The following is a 25,789-nucleotide window of genomic DNA, read 5'->3' on the forward strand; positions in this document are numbered from 1 at the left end:
TGACACTAACCACCGAGGCTGATCCCAGGTGGCTCTTCCCCAGCAGGTCTGGCCTTCCACGCGTGATATAAAGAAGCAAGCCACAGTTGATGTAACAGGAGTTACACTTGGAGGTCAAAGAGCAGTGGGTATGAGGGGAAGCCTGCTCTTCTGTTGTTGTTTCTGCACATGATTTAGGGAGTCCCAGCTTCTGTCTACTCCCTCACCATTGAGAGGTTTGGCAGGAATTCTCCAATCTGACATTAATGGGATGGTTTCCACCTGCACTTTCAGTGCCCTGACTAATAGAAGATCCACTTAAGATCCACTTTATTCAAATCAAAAATACTATGTGGTACAGTATTCAGTTCACATCAAGGATCGCATATGCCATAGGACCCACCAATAGGAAAGATGGATCAATGTGCTGACATATATGGAAAGAATACCCTTCTAAAAAAAAAGCCCCCTTGTTATATATTTGAACAATTTTAAAGTCTCTCTTAAGACAAAGTGCTTTCCCAATTATGTTATTTTTAAACTAAGTACTGTTTGGGGCATGAACCAACTATAATCCATGGTGATGCTTAAGAGGTCCCCTGAAGAGAGTAAAAACAACAAGGAAGATTAGAAAACTTACATAAATGTAGAATTTTTCCTGGATCTCCCACCATTACAAATGTTTCTCAAAACAAGACTTTCAAAGATCAGCTTTAAGAACATTGCTGAAGTGGTTATGTTTGGAGATTAAAATATAGCAAATGGTTAGTTACGGCTTTGATAAAATTTTCAGTGAAAGCATCATGTACAGATTCAAAAAGAAGATCTCAAACAACTAAGATAGAAGAGAATATGATGGGACTAAAAATGGCTCTGACTTTGATAATAAAAAGAAAAGCACTGATGTTAAAGATGGCTGTAATGAGTTTGAATAGAAGTGTAAACCCTAAAGGTGGAAAAAGTTATATTTGTAAATGTTGTAAATTATGTATGTGATTTTAATATGTATACTTAACTAAATTAACATGTGAAATACTATAAATAGACAACTGATAATTCACTAGTATCTATAAATATGCATATGGCTAGCATGGTCCTAAAGCAGAAAACCTTTTGTTAGGAAAATGAGGGAACACATTATATTAAGGTGTTATATATGCTCTATTCTGGCATATATGATGTTGAAAGTTCTGTGAAAGAAAAGATGTGGTTATCCAATGATAGGAGAAAAATTAGGTAAATTATGATGTGGCCACAAAATGGACTATTACATACACACTAAAATGCATTTAGGAGGAATTTAAACTAATGGAGGAAACGTTTACTTTACAATTCAAATTACAAAGTAGGATACAAAATTATATACATATACTGTGATTCACTCTGATAAAAATACATAAGAGTTTATGAGAAAAATATTAGAAGAAAGACTAAAAAATATTAACAGAGGGATGGGATAATGGATCTCTTCATATTTCTCATGTTTTTTGAATTTTCTATCCTATATGAATATGCATGACGTTCATAATGATACGATTTGTTTAAAATATGTAAGGTTCCAGTTCCTGTCAGACCTCACCTGTCCTAGAAACACCCACACTCTCCCATCACTAATGATCTAATTTAGGGGATCACATAATTCCAAAACTGAGTAAGTGAAAGCAATACCCCAGGGGGTTTACAGCTGTGCAGGCTATGGTATCCTTCGACCAGGGTCCAAATCCTGGCTCCTCCATTTATTAACTACAGAACCTTGGGGAAGGCACTTCACCTTTCTAAGTGTTTTTATCTTTAAAATGGGCCAATAATAGAGTCAGCCTTACACAGATTCTCAGGGGGAAAAAACATGCCTTACATTCTAGTAATGCAGACAGGAAGAAGATGGAGAAAGAAGATAGAGTGGGAAAAAACAGTATAGAAGTCAAGAGAGGCTGTTGGAAGCCCACAGGGTAGAGAGAGGAAAGGAGTTCAAAACTCGAGTGAGAAACGCTGCTATCCTGGGGAAGGTGGTTTGGGAGGGGCCTGCATCGCCCTACCTATTGTCATAAGTTTGGACTTAAGTTTCAGACGTAAGTGTTTTAGATGAGTTCTCATTTTTACTTATGGAAAGTACAGTAGTGCTTCACATAGTGGGGGAAAATTTACAGAATTCATTGACCCCCAGAGGTGGTTCAGGTAGAACAAACAGCTGTGTGTCAGGCAGTTGGTCCCAACCTCTGAGACTCAGGCCATCTGAGACAGGAGGCCTTCGGAGCTACTTACATGCAGTCAGTTGGGGTGGCTGATGAATCCCAACCAATAGGGATGCCAAGAATGAGGGTATAGGACTAATGACCCTGTGCTATAGGTTTCTCAGGAACAAAAAGAGATGAGAACCCAGATTCAACGTATCTATGCTTTAACGAGAAGATGAAGATATATCTCACGATGAGATTCTACGGAAGTGCGAAATGATTATGAGAGACTAAAAATTGTTTTAAATTCATAATGCCCTGATGTTTATGATAGTTAAGTGAAAGAACAAATTAATATTATGTAAGGTATCACCCTATTTTGGTAATGACGCAGATAATCTGCATAGGAAAAAGACAAGACATATGCCATTAAAAATAATATGAACAGCTAACATGTATTGTTTATGTTTAAAGAACTGGCAGAAATGTGGGCAATTTTAATACTATTTTAGTTATTTTCTGTTGGTGCTTCCTAAATTATCTGAAATCAGTGTGGGCAACTTTGCAATAAAGAAAGAAAAACAAGTTTTAATGCTCTAGTGGGCACCACACCACTTAGTTAACAATGAACAGAAAGATGGGTATCCGTACCACTGTAACTGTGGACAAATAAAATAGAAAATAATCCTCCATCAAACATTTGGAATATATCTTAGGAAAGGAGAAAAAGAAAGAAATTTATTTTCATCTCCCTCCCACCCACTGCCCTCCGTTTCAAGGCACATAGTTTAAAAACTGAAGGGTTAATTTATCATGATGCTGGGTAAAAAACAAAAACAACAGCCTTGAAAAACTCCAAATAGTTTATTGGCTTTGAAAACCAAATCATGTTATATTATACTAAATAGATTAGAGGTTCAAGACTTTATAGTATTGCATTACCTTGGCAAGAATGCACATAAAGCTCAGTTCCTACCTTTATTGTTAATAGCTTTCTAATCCCTGACTAGAAATTTATAGTTTAGAAATGGCAACACATCTTAAAGATTAAAGCCATGTGACAAGTAGTTCATGTCCCTTAATAACCAAATCACATGCCTTAGATTGGGGAAGCTTATCTGCCTTTTCCTTCTATACGGTTTCATTGGTAGGAAACACTTTATATCCCTATTACATGAATGATGAATGGGACCGTTGGTTATGGTCTGTTATTTGCTTGGCTGTAGTCAATATGTTTTCTTTGGACAGGGATTTCTGTGATTTATCTCTCTCCTGGCCTTATCACTTATTAACTCTGGGTAGACAGGAAAAAGCCAAGGTTGTATATAAGGCCTAGTGGCCATTTAGATCTCTAACGTCCATGAAAATATCCCTTTTAATGATCCTGTTACACTAGCTACTCAAGTCCTGATTATACTCCACTCCAAAAAGGAAATAAAGGTCGTATTTCTTGGAAAGTATGTACATAAAATATGCAAAATAATATGCTTCCTTCAGACCAGCTTTATTCTTTGGAGAAACGGCTTTCACTTTATAGACGTCACAGAAGTACAATGGGTTACTTTTAGTGATTCTTGTTGCTACTGTCCCCATTATGGCGCCAACAGTGTTTAAGTTGACAAACGCCAGTGGGTTCAGGATCACCAATCACATCGACGTACATCAGATCAGGAGCAATCACATTTTGCGAAAAAATTCCCTTTGGCAGAGGAGAAGAGGCTTGGGACTTAGCCTTTGGATCACAAAAGCAAAAAGAATAAACATTCCCTCTGCCTTGAATTCTTTTCTTTGTGTGTAAATGGCTCATTTGGAGTAATATTTGAGACATGTGGACAGGAGCAGCCTGTTAATTTTTCCTTCTTCTTGGGTCTTTTCCAATTAGGACACTGCGAAGGCAAAACTGCTAGTCAAGTGTTCATTACACAGCCCTCCTTCAGCTGAATCCTAAGTGAAAACAATCTGATATAAAAGAAAACGCTTTCTTGCCTTCCTTTCCCCAATTCTTCCTGAGTTTGCTTAGGCCCGTCTGTATAACAATTAACATATGTGTAGAATATTACCCTTTACAAAACATTTTCATGCCCATTCTTTCATTGATACTCACAAGACCCTTCGGATGCCCAGAGAAGGAAGGACCCCACCATCTATTAAGTGGGAGGAAGTCAAAAATCTGGGCCTGAGTCCTCCGTCCCCTCACCCCCACGTCCAACCCACCTCCAGGTCCTGTCCACTTTTCCTCTTAAATACCCCTTGAATCCTCTCACTATTATTCCATCTCTACCCATTACCACCCAAAGTCAAGTCATCAAATCTCTTTCCCAGAATACTGCAATGGCCTCCTAACAGGTCTTCCAACATCCATTCTGGTTTCCTGTACTCCAGCCAGCCAGAGTTTTTTGTTTTTGTTTTTGTTTTCCCAAAATGAAAGTCTGGTTATGTCCACCTGACCACTTAAGGATTGCTCTTGAGATGACAACTAGACTCCTCCCGCTGGCTACAAGGCTTCATAGGCTTGTCTCTGCCCAATCTTCTCTCTCACCATTCTTTTCCTCTTTCACCATTCTCTTCCTCTCTTGATTTTTTCAGCTTCACTGGAATTTTTACAGCTTTCCAAGATGCCACGTTTCCTCCCATTCAGAGACTTCTTACATGCTTCTCTCGGCTGGAGCACTCATTTTCTTTCCCCACCCCACCTGACCCCATCCTTCATCAATTGCAGGTTAACTCTTAATGATCCTTCAAATCTCAGCTCATGCATCTTTATCTGAGAGAAAATACCTCTAACTGACCGACTGGCGGTCCTTTGTTATATTCTTGTCTGAAACTCTGTTCCTGTTTTTCTGGGCACTTAGCAGGTTTGAAATTGTAAACTTATGAATATCCACATTCCCTCTTAGACTACAAAATCCCTGAAAAAAGGGGCTGTGTGTGGTTTTGCTCAACATGGTTTTAGAACACTGCCTAGAATAGAACAGGCAATCCACAAATATTTGTGAGATGAGTGAATGAAGTAACAAAAGAAAGTCATAAAATCAGAATTAGAACCGAGATCTTTTGATTCTGACTGGAACGCCTAGAAAGAAACAATTTCCTTAATCAGATGAAAGCTGGCACACATATAACACCAAACAAAATGTGCCCTAACAACCAATTCTTTGTATTTTGAAGAGAAACCTTCCCATTGTCTGCTTCTTTCTTTTTGCATTTACTTTTAGGGAGCATTCATACTGTACCAGGCACTGCCAGGAGTGTATTACATACATTTACTTATTGACTCCTTAGATGCAGGTACTGTTAAAATATCCTCATTTTACAGACAAAAAAATGAAGAGTATGTATAATATAGATCCAACCCCATTTTTTTTCTTTATCAAAAACGCCAGTGACTGTGTTCTCTACATGTAAGTTCAAGTTAAAAGGGATAGATTCTTAATTAACAGCTCTTATTTACATTCCCTGTCATCCAGAGCACAAAAATCAATGAGGACCCATTGCTTCTGGGCAATATGTCAGTCAATTATTAGAGAACACCTATTGCAAGTAAGATGTAAGTCAAGTAAGTCAAGGTGCTTCAACACAGTGGGCAAAACAGTGTAAGATTAGGGAAGGTTCGCTCTTCCCTCAAGCAGCTTGTGGACCTCTTGAGATGTGTCTACCTAAGATCAAAAGAAGAGAGCCAACAGTAGAAGGAAGTGAATGATGAATGAGCCATCTAAGCACATGCAGCAAAAGAGATCCAAGGACAGAGACTCTTCCAATTAATCAAGATGAGCCATAGGGAACATCAACGTCACCTAGTCCAATTGGCTCATTTTACTATGAAGAAACTGTAGTCTGGAGCATGTCAGCAACTTGTCCTATGTCTCATAGCCAGTTAGCAGCAGGGCTGGGACTAGAATTCAGAACTCCCTGATCTCAGCCCAGTGCCCTGGCCACCTGCTACTGTGGCCAGAGAACACCTCCGAGGGGAAATAGAGTTTGAACTGGAACTTACAGGGGAATCACCATGTCCAAGGTTGCTAAACATGAAGTGAGCGTGAGGCATAGTGAGGAGACGGGTTTGAGTGGAGCCAAGGAAGCACCGGGCCCAGAGCATAGTGAGCTGTGAATGCCACGCCCAGGGGTTTGGGCTACATCTTACATACAGGCAGTAGATAGGCAAGGTTTCTCTGCAGGGACATGTTATGAAAGTGGCTTTTCAGAAGCTGAATCTGGCAATGAACTAGTTTAAGAAGACGCTAAAGAACAAGAGATTCATTAGGAGCAAACTTTTTCCCTAAAACTGATGACTTTGTTTATCCCCAGGATGGCAGCCTTCATTTGTGCAGGAGGTTTCCAAGAACTAAAAACAGAGCTTTCTCCCTGAAACCTCTTGAATGGGGACTGAACCTGATTAGAACCTAAACACCTTTGAAGGGGGCTGGTGATAGACGGTACCCATGTTACTATGGCCTCCAGATCAGGGGTTGAAATTTGGGATGGAAATAAGAGAACAGGTGTGTGTTGTTCTTGAAAAAAATCAACACCTGAGAACTTTATAAATCTGGGCTGCCTTTTTAAAATATGTATTGTTTGAGGTGGTTTCTAAGAAAATATTTGTTATATCAAAATTGTTATCGTCACATTTATAAATCTTTTTCTTGCTGCCTTATACTGTGCTCTTTGTATTTGTGGTTGATTGATGTTGCTTCTTTAATTTACCGATGACTACATTTTTGTTACTAAAATTCCTAAAGGACATTTCGTAGACCTCTAGGAACATGGTGGAGAAGATAAACAACACATATAAAATATTACACCATGGTAGGAACTCAGCAACAAATGAATGAATGAATAATTATAATGGTCATCAGTTATTAATAGAAACTACTAATATCTGGCTAAGTGCTCATGCTAGCTCACCCTAGGTGCTTTATACACATTTCTCTAATACTAAGAACAACCCCAGCAAGTTATTATTCCCTGTGACAATGTAAAGTTGAGGCGACTGTGGTTCAGAGCTATCGTACAATGTCCCAAAAATAACCTGTCTGGTAAGTGGTAGAGCTGAGAGTTCAAGCTACACCCCTCATCTCTTAAACCCAAAGACTCAATCACTATCTACATCATCTCCTTGGAAGTGAGGGAGGAAAGACTAAGGGGAAAGAATGAAAAGAGGGAGAAGGGAAGAAAGAAGAAGAGAGAGTGGGGGCAGAGGGAGAACATAAGAGGAATGGGGAGAAAAAAGGAAAATTTGAAAGACATGGTACATGTCATCAAGTTTCATGGAACATATTCAGCCAACATGGTCCCTTCTACATGCAAAGTAATTTGGGGCATGAGGTACAAACAAGAAGCATTTCCAGGAAGAATATTTATTTCAAAGTGGATTCTGAGACTAACATACAAGGATTATGTATGTTTCACAGGGGCAGGAAGCTTGGTGGAAAACGTTAAGAATAGGACAACCCAGTGGTAGAAGTGATTTGAGATGTGACCTACCCAAACATCTGAGCTGTTAGGTGATCATCCATTGGGGGCTTTCACCAACTTTTGGGCAGTAGGCAGTATATAGCTCTTGGTGCACACCTAAGCTGGTCCAACATCCTGGTGGCCCATTTCTCCAGTCATATTTTTCCCAAAGTCAGCAGCCCCTCCAGTGGAGGAATAACTGGACTGAAGTTAAAAAGTACATTTGGATTTGGCCACCTCTTATGAGGAAAAACCAATTCTAAGAACTTTGAAGAAGCAGCTAAAGGCTCCTGGGAGTCTTTTATCAGCTCCCAAGGTTACTTAAAGTTTAGTGGGAGAGATTACAGTTCTAAAAGATCCAAGTCACTTCAAGACATAACAACTGCAGGAAAGCAAGCTACGAGAAGAACAAAGATATTGGCGAGACCCCTTCCAGGGCAGTGGAGGTTTATGGGGATTTACTTCCCATTGGACTGACGGACCAGACACACGATTAGAGAGGGCTTTGAAAACAGTCCTGTCCTTAGAAAGGGGTTTTGTTTCCTCCTATTAGAAAACATGATTTAAAATGTAAAGTCAGCCTTGCTCTATATTTACATAAGAATAACTGGCCACAATAAATCAGATCAGGGATGCGCTACTGAGCTTTTTTGTTCTGATCCAGTTGGGCTTCACTTTGCTCCCTCACTCTGATTGGGCAAACACCAGGGAACCGCACAGCTGGCAGCTGAGAACACCTCACGCGTCCCTGGTCTGAAGCACCAAAGATGGAGAGCTGCCCTCCTGTCCCTACCAGTGGAGCCAGCTTGCAGGCAATCTGTGTTTAGTCAGATTCTTTCCCCCCACCCCCAATAGTCTGCCTTTATTTGCATAGATTAGGCCAGGCTGTTCCTGTCTCAGTCGTGTGGGGTTTTTTTTTTCATCGATTATAGATTTTTAGGGACTTGCACATACACACACCCAAACCCTCTCACACACACTCAGAAAACAACAGTGCCTTAGTTTGGGCTGTTGTTTTTCAGTCCTAGGACATTTCTTTTTCTCTTTTTAAAGGGAAAAATTCCAAGTGATATTCTACTAAGAAACAACTGTTAGCTCACCCCATCCAGAAAAGCAAGCCTCACATCTTGAAATGCCGTGGATGTTAAAGAAAATGAAATGTGAGCTTCTGTGGGTGGACGGAAGGGGAGGGCTGCAGGTTTCCAATGAGCTGAGCGGTTGTTCGGATATGAAGAACAGAGAGGATTTACAACCCATCCCTGTGCCTCCGCTAGAAAGTGGTGACAAGCAGAGAGGTAAACTGAGCAAATCACAGAGGCTTGGCAGCAGCGGCCATAAACACTTCATGATAATGATCAAGAGTTCCATGTGTAGTTCAGAAATTAACAGAGACTCCCTTTTGCTAGAAATGGTGTAATGTCACAGTGACTGTGAACAGCCAGCTACATCAACAGGGAAGTTTTTGTACCAGTTTCTTTGAAAATTTTATTTTTCCAATGCAGGGAGAGGTGAGAGTCTCTCTTAGAATACTTGAAAAACTAAGTCTTCTTGTCTATTGCCCACAGTTTGAGGCAAGATCAGCAGAAGCATTTTTTCATACTTTAAATTTCCCACACACTTACACACGTGCGGGAAATCCTGGAGTGCACATCCAGGATTTCTCTCTCTTATCCTTAACTACTTTGCTAGACTTGCAAATCGGCCGCTTTTACCTTTGATCTTAATTCCCGTCTTACACAGTTTTTCCAAGATGTGATTTCTTAAATTGATGGCAATTTTTTTAATGGTTAAAAAAATTCCCAATAACGATGGGTCCCCTAGCTATTTTCTTTTGAGAACTTAAGTAATTTAATGGGGATGACTTTTTTTTTTTTTTTAACTTTTATGGCCAGGTGGCTCAAGGGGATATTTTGTTGAACACTGATTAAAAATAATTTCTTCTAAAGGAGTCCTGACCACAAAATGGAACCATTAATGGGCAGGGACGTTGTCACCAAAGCGGAATCATGCCTGATCGCCTCTCGTTCCTCCCATCACACGAGCATTTTCTTCTTCTTTTTCTTCTCCTTTTCTTGTCCTTAATGGCAGAGTAAATAAGCAGCCAGCGAGGCCTAAATGTTTTCGGCCAAAAACAGAGTCCAAACTCTGCAGAGAAAACATTTGGCCTCTGTGGTTTTGTAATATGTTCCAGAACACTGAGTTCAGTGAAGAACATTGTGAAAAACTCCCATCCATCGGAATGATGGTGGGGAATGTTACAGTATCAGAAGTTTCATTTGGTCCTTTTCCTGCAGGCCCATAATGAGGCTTGTAAAAAAAAAAAAAAATAGCGCTATGTGGAAGTTCTCATGGGAAAAATGAATGGCAAGAAATCCTAGCTTTAAAAGAAACAGCTAATCTGCTAGTTTGACTGTTCTTCAAAACTTACACTGAACCAATGAGCCTAATTAAAAACACTTGGCCTACTTCTATAAAGCATCATCGCTTTCTCTATGCTTCGTTTGTATACACCACAAAACTCCAGATAGACTATTATTTTTTCAAGTGCTCACTAACAAAGTGCTGACTTTGTTGGGATGGCTGAGCTAATTTCTTGAACTCAGTGTGAAACCTTAGCTAAACAAAATTGTGGTAATTTTCCTTAATTTGTAAAAGTGATTGGAGTGCAAACAAAATTTTCCTCTTGGGTCAATCCTATAATTTTCAATTAACTAAAACTAATAGGCAGGCAGGCACCAAACCTGCATTTTGTTTAAAGGACTGGGAGGCATTTCCAAGGGTCAGGATGCATTAATTGTTTTTATAATTTTGAGGGGGGTGGAGAGTCACTAATAAGCATGGTCGGTTTTGTTCCTAGTGTTAAAATACAAAAGGAAAGATGCTTCGAGGTAAAATGTCGCAGCAAAATAAAATTTGTCCATTTAATTGTATGGTTATAATTAGGATGTGTTAGCAGTTATCCCTTCATGCTCTGGAGTCTCCTTGTGTGAAAGCAACTTACACTCTGTACTTAAGCTGGCCTTCTGGTCCTTTATTGAATGAAGAAGGAAACATGGGGCCAGTTTCTGGAGACAGCTGCCCAGAGATGACTGCTACTTAGCAGAGGACCTAGAATGTTACCACTCCCAGTGTGGTCCTTGGACCAGGATCATCTGCTTCACCTTCGGAGCTTGTTAGAAATGCAGAGTCTCAGGTCCCACCCAGAGCTACTGAATCAGAATCTGGATTGCAAAAAAGATCCCTCGGTTAGGGATCTTTTTGGTTCCCTAAAGACTGTTTGGTTTGCACACAACAATCTGAGGATCTCTTCAAGTACACACTGGGCACTCAGACTGTGCCCTTGATATATTTGCATAGAGAACATGCCTGGTTCTCTCCATGTGATGGGAGGAAATTCATATTCACCCTATAACTCTAGCTTCTTACTGCAAGGCGGGTCCATGTGCCAAGGCTGTTTGGGGTGGCAGGGGGCAGTCGGTGTGGGTGGGGGGGAGAAAAATTCAGCTTACAGGGAAAGAAAGCACCAATCCAGAATGAAATACGAAAATCACCAATTGTCGTTAATACAAATGCCATGACCAAGCTAGAAGAACGTCGTACTGGGCATTAAAGCACATCCCTACTCCATAAAGCAAACGAACCGCCACAAAGATGGTGTAACATCCAGAGAGACTCAGGATTGTCGAGCACTCCTTTCCTCTTCCCTTATTTCTCATGCTGCTGCTTTAGGTGTCCAACCCATGATTTCAACTAGATCCTGTCATTCAACACGGACACCCAGATGAATTCTTAAATAATAATAGTAGTAGTAGTAGTAGCACCTCATTTGGTCATACATAGGGTGAAATGGAGAAAGAAAGTGGATCTTAAGAGAAAACAGATTTTAGAATAACACACACACATATATACAAGACAGCGTCAAAGACCCACAAGGCCAAGGCAGCTCTGTCCACCATCTGCAGTAGTTCTTACCTGTGTAAATGAATCTTCCCGGTGTCCCTTTGCAGAACTGTTTGGATTTGTAGGACAGTGTGACCTCTACAACACCAGGGATGTGCCGAGGAGGGGTCTGCACCCGGATGGCATGAGGAGTAATCAACTAGGGGGGAGACGTTTGGGAAAAAAACATTGTCACTGCATTATGTAAAGGACTCATTTCATATGTTTCTTATCAGCTCTCAATAAACATAGCCTTCAAACACATAATTAACCTGTCAGTGTTCAAATACAATCGTGATGGAACCTGTATAAAAGACACTGACGACAATATTTACAAGTGCTCTGAGCACAGCCATAACAACTTTATCTGAGTTTTCCTACACGGCAGGCACTCTGCTTCCTGGTTTGAAAAGTGAACCTGGCCTAATGAAATGATTTATCTGCTACAGGATATCCTTTGGAAAATCTCTGTTTGAAGCAGACACCCAAATCAGAGCTGAGCTCTGCCACTCCTCTCCAGAGCTGGTGGGCCTGGTGTTTGAAGTGAGCCCTTAAACATGTGCAAAACACAGAGGTAGGAAATCAGTGGGCCAAGGTGCTCTGATTAGCTGCAGAGCACATGTAGGAAATGCCCCTGAAGACCATTTGGTGCATTAACTACCAGAGGCACAATCAAAGAGCTTTAAAGGGGAAACCCAAGAATGTGCCTCCCTGAAATAGCTGAGGGATCTAGCAGAACTAAGGACTGTCCATAAAAGGGAAATGGAAAGTTGGGGAGGGGGCTGGAGTATGCTCAGTGGTCCATTATGCAATGCCACGTGCACAATGAGGAAGGTCATTTCTGAACCCTGTTGGCAGCCAGAGTGCACTGCAAAGCAGAATTTATTTTTTAATACTCGTATCTTTGTTTATATAACTAAAATGTTATTAACGGCCATAAAACTGGCATTATCTGCTTCTTTGAAAACCCCAGCCCTGGTATTTGACTGGCTGACCTCTGATGGTGCTGGACTCTGCGTGCTCTCTCTGTGGTGTGTGCAACAGCCCATTCGTTACTCCTTTCAGACGCATTTAGATCAGTGCTGCGGTACTGAGTCAGTATGCAATGGGTGATCACTTGAGTTTATACTAACTCATGTTTGTGCTGTTCTTATAACTTAGAAAGGGTTTTTGTTTCAATATGCAAATTCAAATGTTTTGCCCAGAGAATCACAGGTGACACCATGAGAATCCAGGTGACACCCACAAATGCCAGCCCCTGCGTCCTGCCTGGGTAAACTGTCCTAGCACAAAGTCCTGGCAGAAAGAATATAAGAAAGTTGCTACTGCTAAAATCCGCAAGTAATTTCTTTCAAATGCTCTTTCTTGAAACATAAAGGTCATCTGCATAAAAATCATTTTAACTTAGTAGTTAGAAATGCCTATCCTCTTCCATAGAATGTGAGGACCCTTAGTTTATTTGAGGGAAATACATAGAAGATACTTCAGTAATATCGTGCTTATGTGGAACCCCTGGAGACTGAGCTCTCCATGGCTAAGTTTTTCAGACGGCTAAGGGTTTATCCATAAAAGCACAAAAAATATTTAAGATTTTGACCTTCTCATACTGAAATTCTTCCAAAATGCATTATATGTTTTCTAAAGTTAGCAAAGTATATATAATTTAATTTAGCCTTGATAAATCAAGATTTTCGTTTGGAACACCCCTTCTTATATCTTGTATCAAAGCTCTATTTATCTTAGATCTATATATCTTCTATAATACAGAAAAGCCCTAAGTGACCACTGAGGTATGAGGGGCTATTTTCCCCTGCACTAAATGGCCCTGGATACCTATGAGTTTTAAATTATTTCTATTTTATTCATTATTTTTTTTTTGTCTTTTTTCCTCCTGGTGTCCTTTGCACCTTCTATACTGCTCTTCTAATCTTTAAGCATCAAAATCAGGAAATCAAGTTTACTATTGTATAGAGAATAGGAGAAGAAAAGAGGCTCTGGAGAGCAGTAAAAGATGATCTTCCAAAATCAAGTGCATGTTTAATCTCAACTGATCAGACAGTGTTTTTGCAATGTTGGGATTAACACCTGCTGAGTACCTAGGTTATCTACTACATTGCCGAGGATTTTACTTGCAAACACTAATTTGGTCAGATGTGTTTTACTTGCAAACACTAACTTTGGTCACTAATTTGGTCAAAATCGTAAGTATTTTTATCCCTTTTTTTCAGATGTGAAAACAGAATCATAAATTGTTAAACTGCTTGCACAAACCACCCTCGTTAGAGCAAATAAGAGCAAAAAAGCGACCCCAATGCAGTTCAAAAAATGACAGGAATAAATTCTTCCTATCTAACCATAAAAAAGAAATTGTTTATATTCATACCTTTAAACTTTTTAAAGGTAGTATCAAACTCAAAATTTTCAGATCCAAAGACTGTGTGTGTGTGTTAATCTACATGCTATATCCATTTTTCTTTTACTGCCTGGTCCTTGGCTATGTTTTTGATGGTGGAAGTTGCCATATAGTTATATTCCAAATAAGTGGTATGCTTCTATCTTAAGAGTTACTTGGACTGTAGAGTAACATTAATTCACGATATTTAGGGGAACTTTCAGCCAGTTACAAAACACTTCACCTGCCCTCCCTTTTCTCAGGGGAAATACATTTTAAAAGATGGAAAGATATCAGCAGACAATTGAGACATCTTTTTAAGCATAAGAACTTATTACCTATGAGTTGCTACACTAAGAAACAAAATTCATGGGCCTTACAAATTGATTAGATATGACTGCAAAGAAACTACTAAGAGAGTGGGGTGTTGGCATAAAGTACTAGGCTCAGGAAATTGAAACAAATTTTCATTTACAATTTTATTTTCAGTTTTAATCAATCACTCTAACTAAAGCAGAGATTCATTCTTGAAATAACTATCCTTCGCAAATGAGGTAGAATATGAATCATCATTAGAGAGTGAATTTGTTGATGTTTTCCTTGCTGTGGATGTTAGTCTGGGAACAGGCTCTAGCACTGACACGTGATACTGATGGCTTACAGAAGGAAAAACTTGTATCTAACTTCTGTCAGTTGAAAGCAGAGGCTTAATTACTAATCACTCAAAGAATTACAGTATTTATTACGGGAAGGAATGCTAGTAATCATTTAAAACTAACACTCTCATTTCATTAGCGAAGGACACAAAAGTCCAGAAAAGTCTAGTGGCTGCAAAAATTGACCCAACATCTTAGGGAAAAGACAGGGTCTAGATTTGGAAGTCTAGAACTCAAGACCCACCTCCAAACCCCTCCCCCCATCTCAGGATAAATTTCCCACATTGTTCCAACCTGGCTGAACTAAGGCAGCCCCTCTAAGTTACAGAAGGAGGAAGGGCTCTAGTAAGTCTAAATTTTCCGAACATCCATCATTGGAATACCACTTTCTTAGTTTTGCCATATCTATAAACCACTTGTACAATTATGTACTTAAAATTTTTTAATTGGTTACCTTTTCGTTTAAAGTAACTTATTTTAAAAGGAAGCTATATTATTATCGCAACTGGTATCCCCTGCCAGAATAAGAAGGAACTGTGGGTGGTAATCTTAAAGTTAATATGATGTTAGATCCTAGCTAGATAATGTTGACAACCTGCGTGGGTTTATTGAAAAGGGAGTTGAGCTAGTGCTGGACGTTACAGACTTGTTTGCCCCAAATGAGACTTTGTCCCTTAACATAAATCAGAAGGATTAAAAGAGAAATAAAAGGAAAATCACTTTCTCAGGATATGATTCAGTTCTACTTAATGTCTGTGTCAAATCCAAAATGGTCTCCTGTACAACCAGGGGGCACGTACCCCACACTTTGGGAAATTCTATTCTAAGTGATTAGAGAACAGATTCACTCTTTTGACTTAACTTCCTTAAATCACAAACCAAACGAGCTAAAAATAAATATTCTTCTGAAACCCTGTAGCATCTGACACTACTTTCTTCCTTTTTGGAAGTCTACACTTTCTTCACTTCTGTGACACTAATTATGAGACCTAAGACTTGCAGAGCATCTGATGGTTTATCAAAGCGCTTTCATATTCACTCTTTTAAAACCCATCCTTATGGGATACGTATTCCAGATGAGAAAAGTTGAGGGTCAAGCAAGTTAACTAACATTATTTGAAACAGTAGAAGAAAACCCATCTCTTAGGCCTGTAAATAAGTGTTTTCCAGGGCTCCTCTCTTATTCATTGGCTCCTGTTCTCTTCATGTGCCAACTATTTCTTTCTGCCAACTTGTTAACCGTAGAAATTTCACAAGTCTTGTTCTAGATCTTTTTCTTTTTCACTCGCCTGACATTTCTTGAATTCACTCATTGGCTCAACCACCTCACCTAAACTGACTTCCAAATCTACACCTGTAGCTTTGATCTCTTTGGCCAAGCACCACATTTTTATGAACAACAGAGTAACAGAATCTCCCTGAACATGTCTTATTGCCACCTCAATCTCAACAGGGCCCAAGATAAATTTATCATCTTCCTACCTATAAATGTATTTCTTGCTCCTGTGTTCCCTCTCTCAGTTAAGGGAACACTCTCCTTTGAATCACCCAAAATAGAAAACTTAGGATCATCTTACTTTTTTTCTCCCTTCAACTTTTCTTTTAGTCATGTTGATTTTACCCTCCACTGAATTCCACTGGCCCCTTGCCTGCCTTCTTTATGCTGTTCAGGTTGTCACCATTTCTTACTCAGATGACTGCAATATTATAACTGCCTTCTAAATGGTCTCTCTCTACTTCTACCTTCTCCACCAGAATTATCTTCTTCAAATCAACCTCACCACGTCATGCCCCAACTCAAAACCTCACCTGCCCCCTTTGTGTATGGTATATAGTCCAGACTCCTTGGCATGGTAGTCAGGTGCTCTAAGGCCTGACAGCTGATCACCCTTGCTATTCACCCTCCCCACTCTGCCCTTCCACACTCTGAAGGCCATGTGGATACATGAAAACACCACGGCCTTGCCTAACGTCTTTTCTTTGTTCATGCCATTTCTTGCCTAAACTTTCCCCTACTGATATTCTTCTTGTTCTTTAAGACCCTCACCAGATGCTCTCTCTTCCAATAAGTTTTACCTGATCCACAGTTACCCGCACCTTTGTAAGAATGTATATAATTATGGAATGTATACTACAGAACTTAGCATCCTATTTTACTTTGTGCCATAAAGATTTTCTTACACATCTTTTTCCCATTAGATGGTCCCTAAGATCGGCTACAGGGTCTAATTCATATCTGTATCCTCTAAAGTATTTAACTGAATGCCTTACATACAGGATATTTCCAAAATATTTCTGAAATAAATACTTGTGTAAATTAGACCAGAATTCCACTAGATGTTTGATTGCATTAAGCAAGCAATCCCTATCCATAAGAACCCACTATTCTTAACCTGATAATATTTAACCCTCATTCCCTAAGTTGCTCTTAAAATTAATTATCCAACTGGCCCAGAACTCAGGTCCCTGCATGAGACTACTACTCAGATATCATCTAAGTGGTAAAAAAGAAGATGTCTAAAGGTCTGGGACTCATTCCAGTGAGAAGGGATAAGGCGAAACAAAGAAAAAAATGGTTAAGCAATACTAAAAAGTGGGCCACAAAGGATCAATGCTCCAACAGCAGTGTTTATTTCTAGACTGATGACATTAGATGTGATACATCTTCTGTCTCTCCTGATTCTTCCTCGTGTTTGTGTGTGTGTGTGTGTGTGTGTGTACTTCTGTGTTTATTTGTGTGTGTCAGAGAGTATGCATGTGCTTGCACAGGAAATAATAATCATATAAATAATTCTGGAATAAATAAATTCATACATTTACAGGTATTACTTTTATTATGAGAAAAATATTACTAAAATCAAAAGTAGAATACTATCAGTTTTGTGCAATATGTATTGCATGTGATTATACAAGAATTAGATATATATTTGCATGGAAGAAAGACCAAAAGGAAAATCATCAAAGTGTCAAGAGAAGTTACCACTAGATGGTAAAGTTATGGGTAAGTATATTTTCCTCTGCTTACCTCCCTGAATTTTCAGGCTTCTCAACAATCAGAATGCATTAATATTATAATCAGAAGCAATCATTTTTAAGTGTGGTATCACAATGAAAGAAACACACATGGTCTCTGCAAGGCCCCAGAAGAGGCTGCCAGCACACCAAGGACCTGCCGGCGACAGCAATTTTGCTCCCTCCGAGCTGCCTGTGTGAGCATTTTCTCTTCTCCAGACTCAGAGCACAAGAGCAGAAGAGTCCCGAGTGGTCAGCCAGGCGAGGCACGCTTGCTGTGGCCTCTGGGTACAAAGTGAAGCTGCTGTGACCGTGACAGACAGGATGCAGACATGGGGGGCGGTGGGTGAGGCCTGTCCTTGACAGAAGTGGGAAACAGGAAAGAGGAATGACTCCCTCTATGGGTGCACAGAGAATCGTGAAAGATGCATAGGGTTGGAAGCAAAACCCCAAAGAGGCAGTCTGCAAAGCCTGGGAGTCCAGAAGAGGGGCACGGGAGAGAATAATTCTCCAAGCGATTTTATAAAAGTCTCTAGCAGGATCAAAAGTGTGACCCACGTGGTGGGTGAATGAGAGTACCTAGTATTTTAAAATATTAATGGAGACATGTTGGAGAATTCTGGGGGAAAACGACAAGTCTTGGGAATCACCTTCTTCTCTGAGAGCCAGTAGCACTTACTATCTGTATCCCTGTAGCTCACACTAAATGGATGGTGGTGATGCCCTTGATGGTGACTTCAGCAGCAGTGACTTTTCCTTGTCTTCTTACTATGTGCCACGTACTGCGAGAAACTCCTTCAGTGATTTCTGTCCTATAGTATTAGGGACAGGCAAGGGTAGTAGCTGGTTCACAGATGTGAAAAATGAATTTCAGGAAAGTTAAGAAAAATGACCAGGGAACCGATAAGAAGCATCAAGTCTGCCTGACTGATGACCACCATTATACAACCACAGCTGTCCCTCCCTACTACTGTTTACTGTTTTTCCATAATTCCTGGCACTTGTACTTTTCATCCTACCTCCACTGTTAACGGGGTGGAATGGGTCCTCAGCCTCTCCTGCATTCAAAAATGTTCTGGGAACACAGCAGGTCCTCAAAATAACCTTTCTCATTGGTGAGAGGCTGGCTGAGAATTATGTCCCAGCAAAACAAAAAAGCAATTCCAAGATAAGCCTTTACGCACGTTTTCCAACCAATGGAACTATATGAAATAAATGCAATTTGAAGTTCCATGCCACAAAGCCAAAAAAATAACTGGGATTACTAGAAAGCGCACCAGTGATTTTTCATTACCACCCTTAGGACTTAATATTTTAGCCTTAATCACTTTCAACACTAAAAAGTAAAAACAAAACAAAAAACTCCAAAACAAGCAAAGACTTAAAGAGAAGGGGTAAAAGGAAGGAAAAGTTAAAGTTTCTTCTGTGGAAAAAAAATTAACAGCTATGACTAGAAAAAAGGCTAAAGTGGGCACTGGTACAGTGGTTTTTAGGTATTACCCCTCCCAGAGTCTGGGTTCTAAGGTACACTGGCCCATTCACCCAGTGTCACCCTCTGTGCCTCACTTTACCATCTTATCCTGCACCAGCTCCTGCTCTGTGGGAGTACAGACAATAATGTTAAATATGCTTTGTGTTTGGGTAGAGCTTCTCTAGGGACCCTAAAGCACTTTCCAGATTAATTTTTAAATTTATGTATTAATAATTCTCACAGCATTCTCCCTCCTCCTCAATTAGGATAATAATATCCATCTCTTTTGAGATAGGCAGGGGGTGCTGAGTGATGGACATAAAACAGACACTTAAATAAGGAAACTATAACATAAAAGCATAATTAAAGCTTCAAAACCAAATCGACTAAGGAGCTTTAAAGAGACACCACAGTGATGGTGACCACACAAGAAAACTTACTTTCCTTCCACTCCGGGGCATTCATCTTTCTGTAGTTAAACATGGTGTTTAAAAAATATTATTTTCTGGAGTTCTTAAAGAAAGCTAAAATATGATCAGTGTATATTCTTGGGGACTGTGCTGGCTCTACCTACATATTTTATCTCTATTCCCCCGAAGTGGATACAACATAAGTCAGGGGACGCCAGCTCTTCTCTCTCAGTGTATTCTGGTTTGTTCCCTAATCAGGGTTCTCTGGGTTTCGTAACCCAGATTTTTTTCATTCCCAAGAATTGCCTGTCTCAAAGGCAGTATATGATTTCTCAGGGAACGTGAGAGAAAGCGCGTGGAAGCATTTACTGTTTCACAAACATTCTGGTTTCCTTTTGTCCTTTCAAGAAAATAAGAAAACCAATGTTTAGCAAAATATGTTGGGTCACATGAATTCCCAAAGATAAACTTTATGTATGAATGTCAGAGGAGACTTTTGAAACCAAAGTCCCAGGAATTGAGTTAAAAGGGGATTTAAAATCTACATTTTAACAGTCAGGAGTGTCTCCTAACACTGTCTGAAATCTCTCTCACATAGGTATTGACATAGACACAGATACATAGAAGAGAGATATAGATCTATTTTCCTATTGATTGCCTGCATCCCCCAACTAGAATATAAACCCCATGAGGATATGAACTTGGTCTTTCTTGTTTTCACTACTCTGTTTCCAGTTTTAAGAGTGCCTGGGAACTAGCAGACATTCAATAAATACTTCTTGAACATTGAATGAGTAAATACCGTGACATCATTAACCACCACTAATAATTAGGATAAAGATTCAATAACGTCCCTTATGAATCTACCAAAAAGATATCATCAGTACCACCCCATTCAAAAAATCTTTTTACTAAAGAAAAAAAATTATTTTAACTTTGCCCCCACAGACTTCCTGGTAGCCTCATTAAACATTCACCAAAATATACTACCCAATTCTTCTGACCGAGAAACTAGCCAGGTCCCTAAATCAATGCAGTTAATTGTACAAAACAAAACAGCAATAAGATCATCTTTCCAAATAACAGATCGGGGAGAAAAAGGCTAAAATAAATACATTATGCTTCAACTACCTTTGGTTTTGTGGGTTGATTGATTTATTTATTTTTCGGTAATTTATTTTTTAAATAAACTTTCTCCACCTCTCTTCCCAGGATGTAAATCTTGTGCCAATTGGGCACCATTAAAGACTGGATCCCATCCTGACCATCTGGGAGCTGGAAAAGCACTGGTGAGTTCCTGAGGTCCAGAGTATTCCAGACGGAGAGGACTGGACACCAGTAACGCCAGCCCCTGTGGTTTGAAACTGCACAATAGGCTCTTTCTCGAGGCTTGTTTTTCTACATTCAGTCAAGAAGGAATATCATTCCCTAGTTGGGCCTGGCTTAGGGTCCTGGGCTGCTGCTTTGTTTGTTTGAAAATTAAAATATAAAAGAAAAAGGAAGGCCAGATACATTTTTGGAAGGGGCTGCATGTCATCAAAGCCGGTGGTTTGCAGGGCAGAATCTTTGCCTGCAAAGATTAGGAATGAGGAAGAAAAATGTAAGAACCAAAAGGTAGACTAGCTGGGAATGAATTCACCTTTCACCAAAAAGTCTTTTAGGTTCTTTCGGAGCTCTAAGAAAAGGATATCAAAGCTGTAAGATGTTAAACAGTGACTCATTCTCACATTCTTCAGTGGTGTAGTTCCTATTTGCATCCTATCTACAGTGATCCTTGCGCATATACGCAGTAACTCCTGATTTAACACATCCCACCAGGAAGTGAGTTCCGCCGAAAACTGAAGCCAACCCCCTTTAAATACCCTGCCACCACAACTGCTTTCACTGAATTCTTTCGAGGATGCATTACACACATCATGCTGTTTCAGACAGAAGATATTGAATATAATTGCCATCTCTTTCTTGACTACTCAGGGCCACTGTCATTATGAACAGCCATTAACATGCTGCGCAGTAATATAGTTCTTCATCTGCTTTTTAGGTTTTCCTTTCCTTCCCTTGACATTAAGCTGTCACTTCTGCTGTCACTGAGCCTGCTTCTAACAACCCGCCTCTAGTATGCTCCTTCTAACTTGCTATGACCTGGGAAAACAGATAACATAGTTGGTTTAAAATTACTGTTCTGGATACCTCAAAGTCTGTTATTTTATATATTTACTTTTTTTTTTTTTTTTTTTGGCTCACTTCTGGTTTCATGTTGAATTTTGGAGAGTTGCGGTGACTAGGACACTCTTCTCTGGATAAATGAGCTTTTACTACCTTCTTTTTAGATGGTTAAAAAAAAGATGGCTCTGGAGTCAGAAAGATTTTGGTTCAAGCCCAAGTTTTGCAAACTACCAGCTGTGGGACTTTTGGAAAGTCAATCAACCTCTCTGGCCTTCAATTTCATTGTCTGGGAAGGGGGAAGGGCTAGTTATCTAACTAGTGTTATTAAAGGATTTATTGAATTAACGCCTATAATGAGTTTAGGAGAAGGCCTCACTGGTATCAATCACTTAAAAAGTGTTAGTTTTATTACTACTTAATCCTCACCATAACCAACAGATTTACACTAAGGTATTTATGTGCATCCTTACTGCACAATAAATATATCTAAATATAAACTACCTAGTTATACATGCATTAACAAAAACTAAACTGCAGTCTATCTGGTACTGACACTATGAAGCAGCACTGAATATAACAGTTGCTAAAAAGTAGCATTTGTTTGACTGAATGAATGAATGAAAGGAGAAGCAGTGTCATTCAACACTATTTTGTATAAATTAATGCCTCTGAAGTGTAAGGCTCTGTGCTAGACTCTGTAGACTAAGCTGAATTCAGCATGGATCCTGCCTTCAAGGGAGAGGGCAGCCCCTTATGTCACAATAATCAAAGATAGAAAGTGATAAGAACATAAGATGGTACAGATAAGGCCATTAGGAATTTAGAAAGAGAAAATATTCAATATCTAGAGCTGTGAGGGAAGATTTCACAGACAAAAATGATTTTTTTCCAGATCGTAAAGGGCGGAAGGATGTGGGCACAGAAAGGATGGAAAAGCATTGTGGAAGGAGGAATGGCATAAACAAGACAAGAGCGCAGAGGTGAAAAAATCACTGCAGGCATAAAGAGCTGTATCTTTATCCAATCACTCATTGTGACTGGAGCAGAAGTTAAGATGAATGGTGGGTAAGGATGTTGAAAAGAAAGGTCAGAGGCTTACGGGGCTGTGCTTGAATCCCAAACTACGGAGTTACGGCTTTAGGAAAGAGGAAGCCAGTAAGGTTGCATAAGGAGAAAGGCTTTAGGTCAGATCATCAGGGAGACATTCCAGCAATCAGCATTGAGCACATGGATGAAATGAGCACAACACTATATAAATATTGACTTTCTTCATTAAAGTCACATGACTGCAGCCAGCTGTGAATTCTGTCTGTGATTCATGTTAAAATTAGAAACACATCACACTTGTGTGGTTTATCCGTTTTCAAGTTATAGGCACATATGTGTACCTCCCAAATGCACTGTAAATAAATAGCTGAAAATGTCAACCTAAAGGCGCTTTTAACTAACCCATAATTATCAACATAGAGGATAGACTTAAAGTGCCTTAGTCATTAAAAATAACAATATAGACTAGAGGATTTTAAAGCATAAGGTGAGCATGGTTGTAACTATGTAACTATATTAAAAAGCCCATTAGACTATTTTTAATCTGTTTTTTAAATACGCTGGCTCATTTAGAAATCATTCCCTGTGAAATAACTTGGACTTGAAAGGTATTCTTCAAAGTCATATTCAAAGTTTGATGCAAGTGATTCAGACTACTCCTTTAATTCTTTACAAATGAAGTTTAAAATTTTGCATTAAGCATCTTCCTCCTAATAGATGATCAATAAGTACAGGTTGAATAAAGACTTGGCAACTTATGTATTTAGTAAAAAGTAGGCAATTAGGAATTATTTAAAACCCGTGCATTTAATAAACTTTGAATTAAACTTATACCTGTAAGCTTCAATATAAGTAAAGTGGATGACACAGCTATTTACATTGTACCCTATTTATATTAACAATTCTTGAAAGAGAAGATATTTGACATGATGTCTTTCTCCACCTTTCTTAATTTTTTTTGATTTTAGTGGAATTGTATCTCATATAAATGTGTTATACATAATAGTCGTTAGAGTTGTGACGCTATTATGTATAAAACTTGGAAGGGTTTGGTAAATATAAGGAAGTATGTTAAAAAACTAGGGAAATGTCACGAGAAATCCTGGTACAAGAGAAAGCTGAATGGGGAGTGAGGTTGGTGTCTGGAGAGCTGGGCTAAAATCCCAGCACTAACTAGCTAAGGCATTCTCAGGACAAGTCACTGCACCGGCGGGTGCTGGAACCTCTTTCTCCTCACTTTCAAAATAAAACAGCTGCAGTTGATGACTGGAAATGCTCCTCAAAGCCCTCAAAATTTTGTGACTCTACATGTGGTTCAGTAAAAATCAAGGCCGGATATAAGGCCTGGGAAACTCACAGTGGGAGCATGTATGAGTTGTAGTCATTCATTTTTTGATGTCACAGAGGAGCAAATACTATTTTTTTTTTTAATTTACAGTCCTTCCTCTGAGCTATGTGCACAAATGAGAATAGAAAGTAGATATGGAAAGGAAGAAGGGAAGAAATCAATAACTGCATTTCAAACCTTATTCTCCGACTTTTGGATTCAAGCAGCAAAATTGCTTCTCAGCCCCACAAACTGCCATTTACCTGACTATGGTCACCTATAGGTTTCCCAAACAGTGGCTTCTTTTGCCTTCTGCCTGTCTCTGGGAATGCAGTTGAAGAAAACATTCATCTGGATGAAAAAGACAGTGTATGGCCCCAGGATGAGGCTCACTGGTTCATACAGTAACGTAACTCTGGCTTCTCCCATTTGAGCTAAGTGGTCCTGGCAATCTTTAAATATAGCTGTCCTACAAAATCACATGGTATCTAATGTCAAGTGTGCACGAACTAAAACCAGATGCAAAATATGAGAGAAATTCTATTCAGAGCCTTGCAATATTAAACAGTAATGGCTCCAAACATTGCTGGTCTAATCTGAATAATACTCTGCAAATATTTCAGATTTTCCTACATCTACCCCAGCCCAATCACTTCATAATTGGGTTTCATGACTTTACTTCATTAACATGAAATCTAAATATACTTCAGCCATTATCAGTATGTCTTCCTGTAAAGTGATCCCTGAAAAAAAAGGTTCTGTGGTCACAAAGTTTGGGACATGCTGCATACTATGTCTTAGATAGTCAAAGTGCATATAAGTACCTCGAAAGCTCTAGGACAGGACCAGTGGAATTTGTCTGACTCAACATTTCCCACATTTACTGGGAAAAACCTCCCACCCCCATCTGCCATGGGGTGCCTATTAAAATCCCAAAGAACTGGTATATTCCATAGAACTATCTGGAAGATGCATTAGAGCAACATTGTGGTATAAGTCTCAGGTGTAGATCAGATACCAGAATCTGAAGTGTAGAGAGTGAAAATATGGACTGAAGAGATATCAATAGGGAGACCCAGTTTGGGGGCTAATTAAATCATTTTGATGAAGTTCAAAATAAACATGATATTGTATACTGCAAGTGTGTTCTAAAAGTGAAGAACAATAGTGGAAGAAGTTACTTCCCACCCATCCTCACTCCCACACTTCTTACTGTTGGGGGATTTTCAAGGGAGTGAATTCTAGATAAAAGGAATGACTAGAATTGTAGCTGGTTTCCAAGAGGATTTGGTCTAAGACCCTCATTTTCAGATGTTGAGATGGAGGTCCAGTGACCAACAATGACTAAAATGTAGGTGCTCTGACTGGACAATGGAAGGACTATAATTACTCTCTGGCTCCTAGCCCACTGCTACCCCGTGAAATCTAAATCCTTTCTTGGATGGTTGTCCTCCATTCCCGCCACCCTCTGCTCCCTGCCAATCCCACCACTGGACATTTTTTACAGCCAGCTTAAACACCATAAGCTGTATAAATTCTCTCAGATATTTCAGTGACTAATTAAAAGGATTGTGAGAGCCTAAAATGTCCAGCACAGAGATCCACCTGGACATAATAGAAATCTGATTGGTTATTCAAACAGTCTACCTCTGACTACACTACCCTCTCTGCCTTCTAGAACCTTGCCTGGAATTGTAAACCACAAATTTAACTCTAGATTGCATAAATATATTATGTAACTCTCTAATTTGCTACATGAGAACAA

The 25,789-nt window shown here is 39.4% G+C and overlaps 1 protein-coding gene across 8 annotated transcripts in view; it reads right to left on the reverse strand.

Moving 5' to 3' along the window:
- The window catches only part of EBF1 (EBF transcription factor 1), a 399,213-nt gene that overhangs the window by 67,206 nt on the left and 306,218 nt on the right, over positions 1 to 25,789 (reverse strand). For all 8 annotated transcript variants that reach the window (XM_057541219.1, XM_007165539.2, XM_057541218.1 and 5 more), the window contains one exon: positions 11,577 to 11,703. In XM_057541219.1, coding sequence (XP_057397202.1) covers positions 11,577 to 11,703 — 127 coding nt within the window. The remainder of the gene's footprint in view (positions 1 to 11,576; positions 11,704 to 25,789) is intronic.

The sequence above is a fragment of the Balaenoptera acutorostrata genome, chromosome 2 (genome assembly GCF_949987535.1).
Source record: "Balaenoptera acutorostrata chromosome 2, mBalAcu1.1, whole genome shotgun sequence".
Lineage (NCBI taxonomy): Eukaryota > Metazoa > Chordata > Mammalia > Artiodactyla > Balaenopteridae > Balaenoptera > Balaenoptera acutorostrata.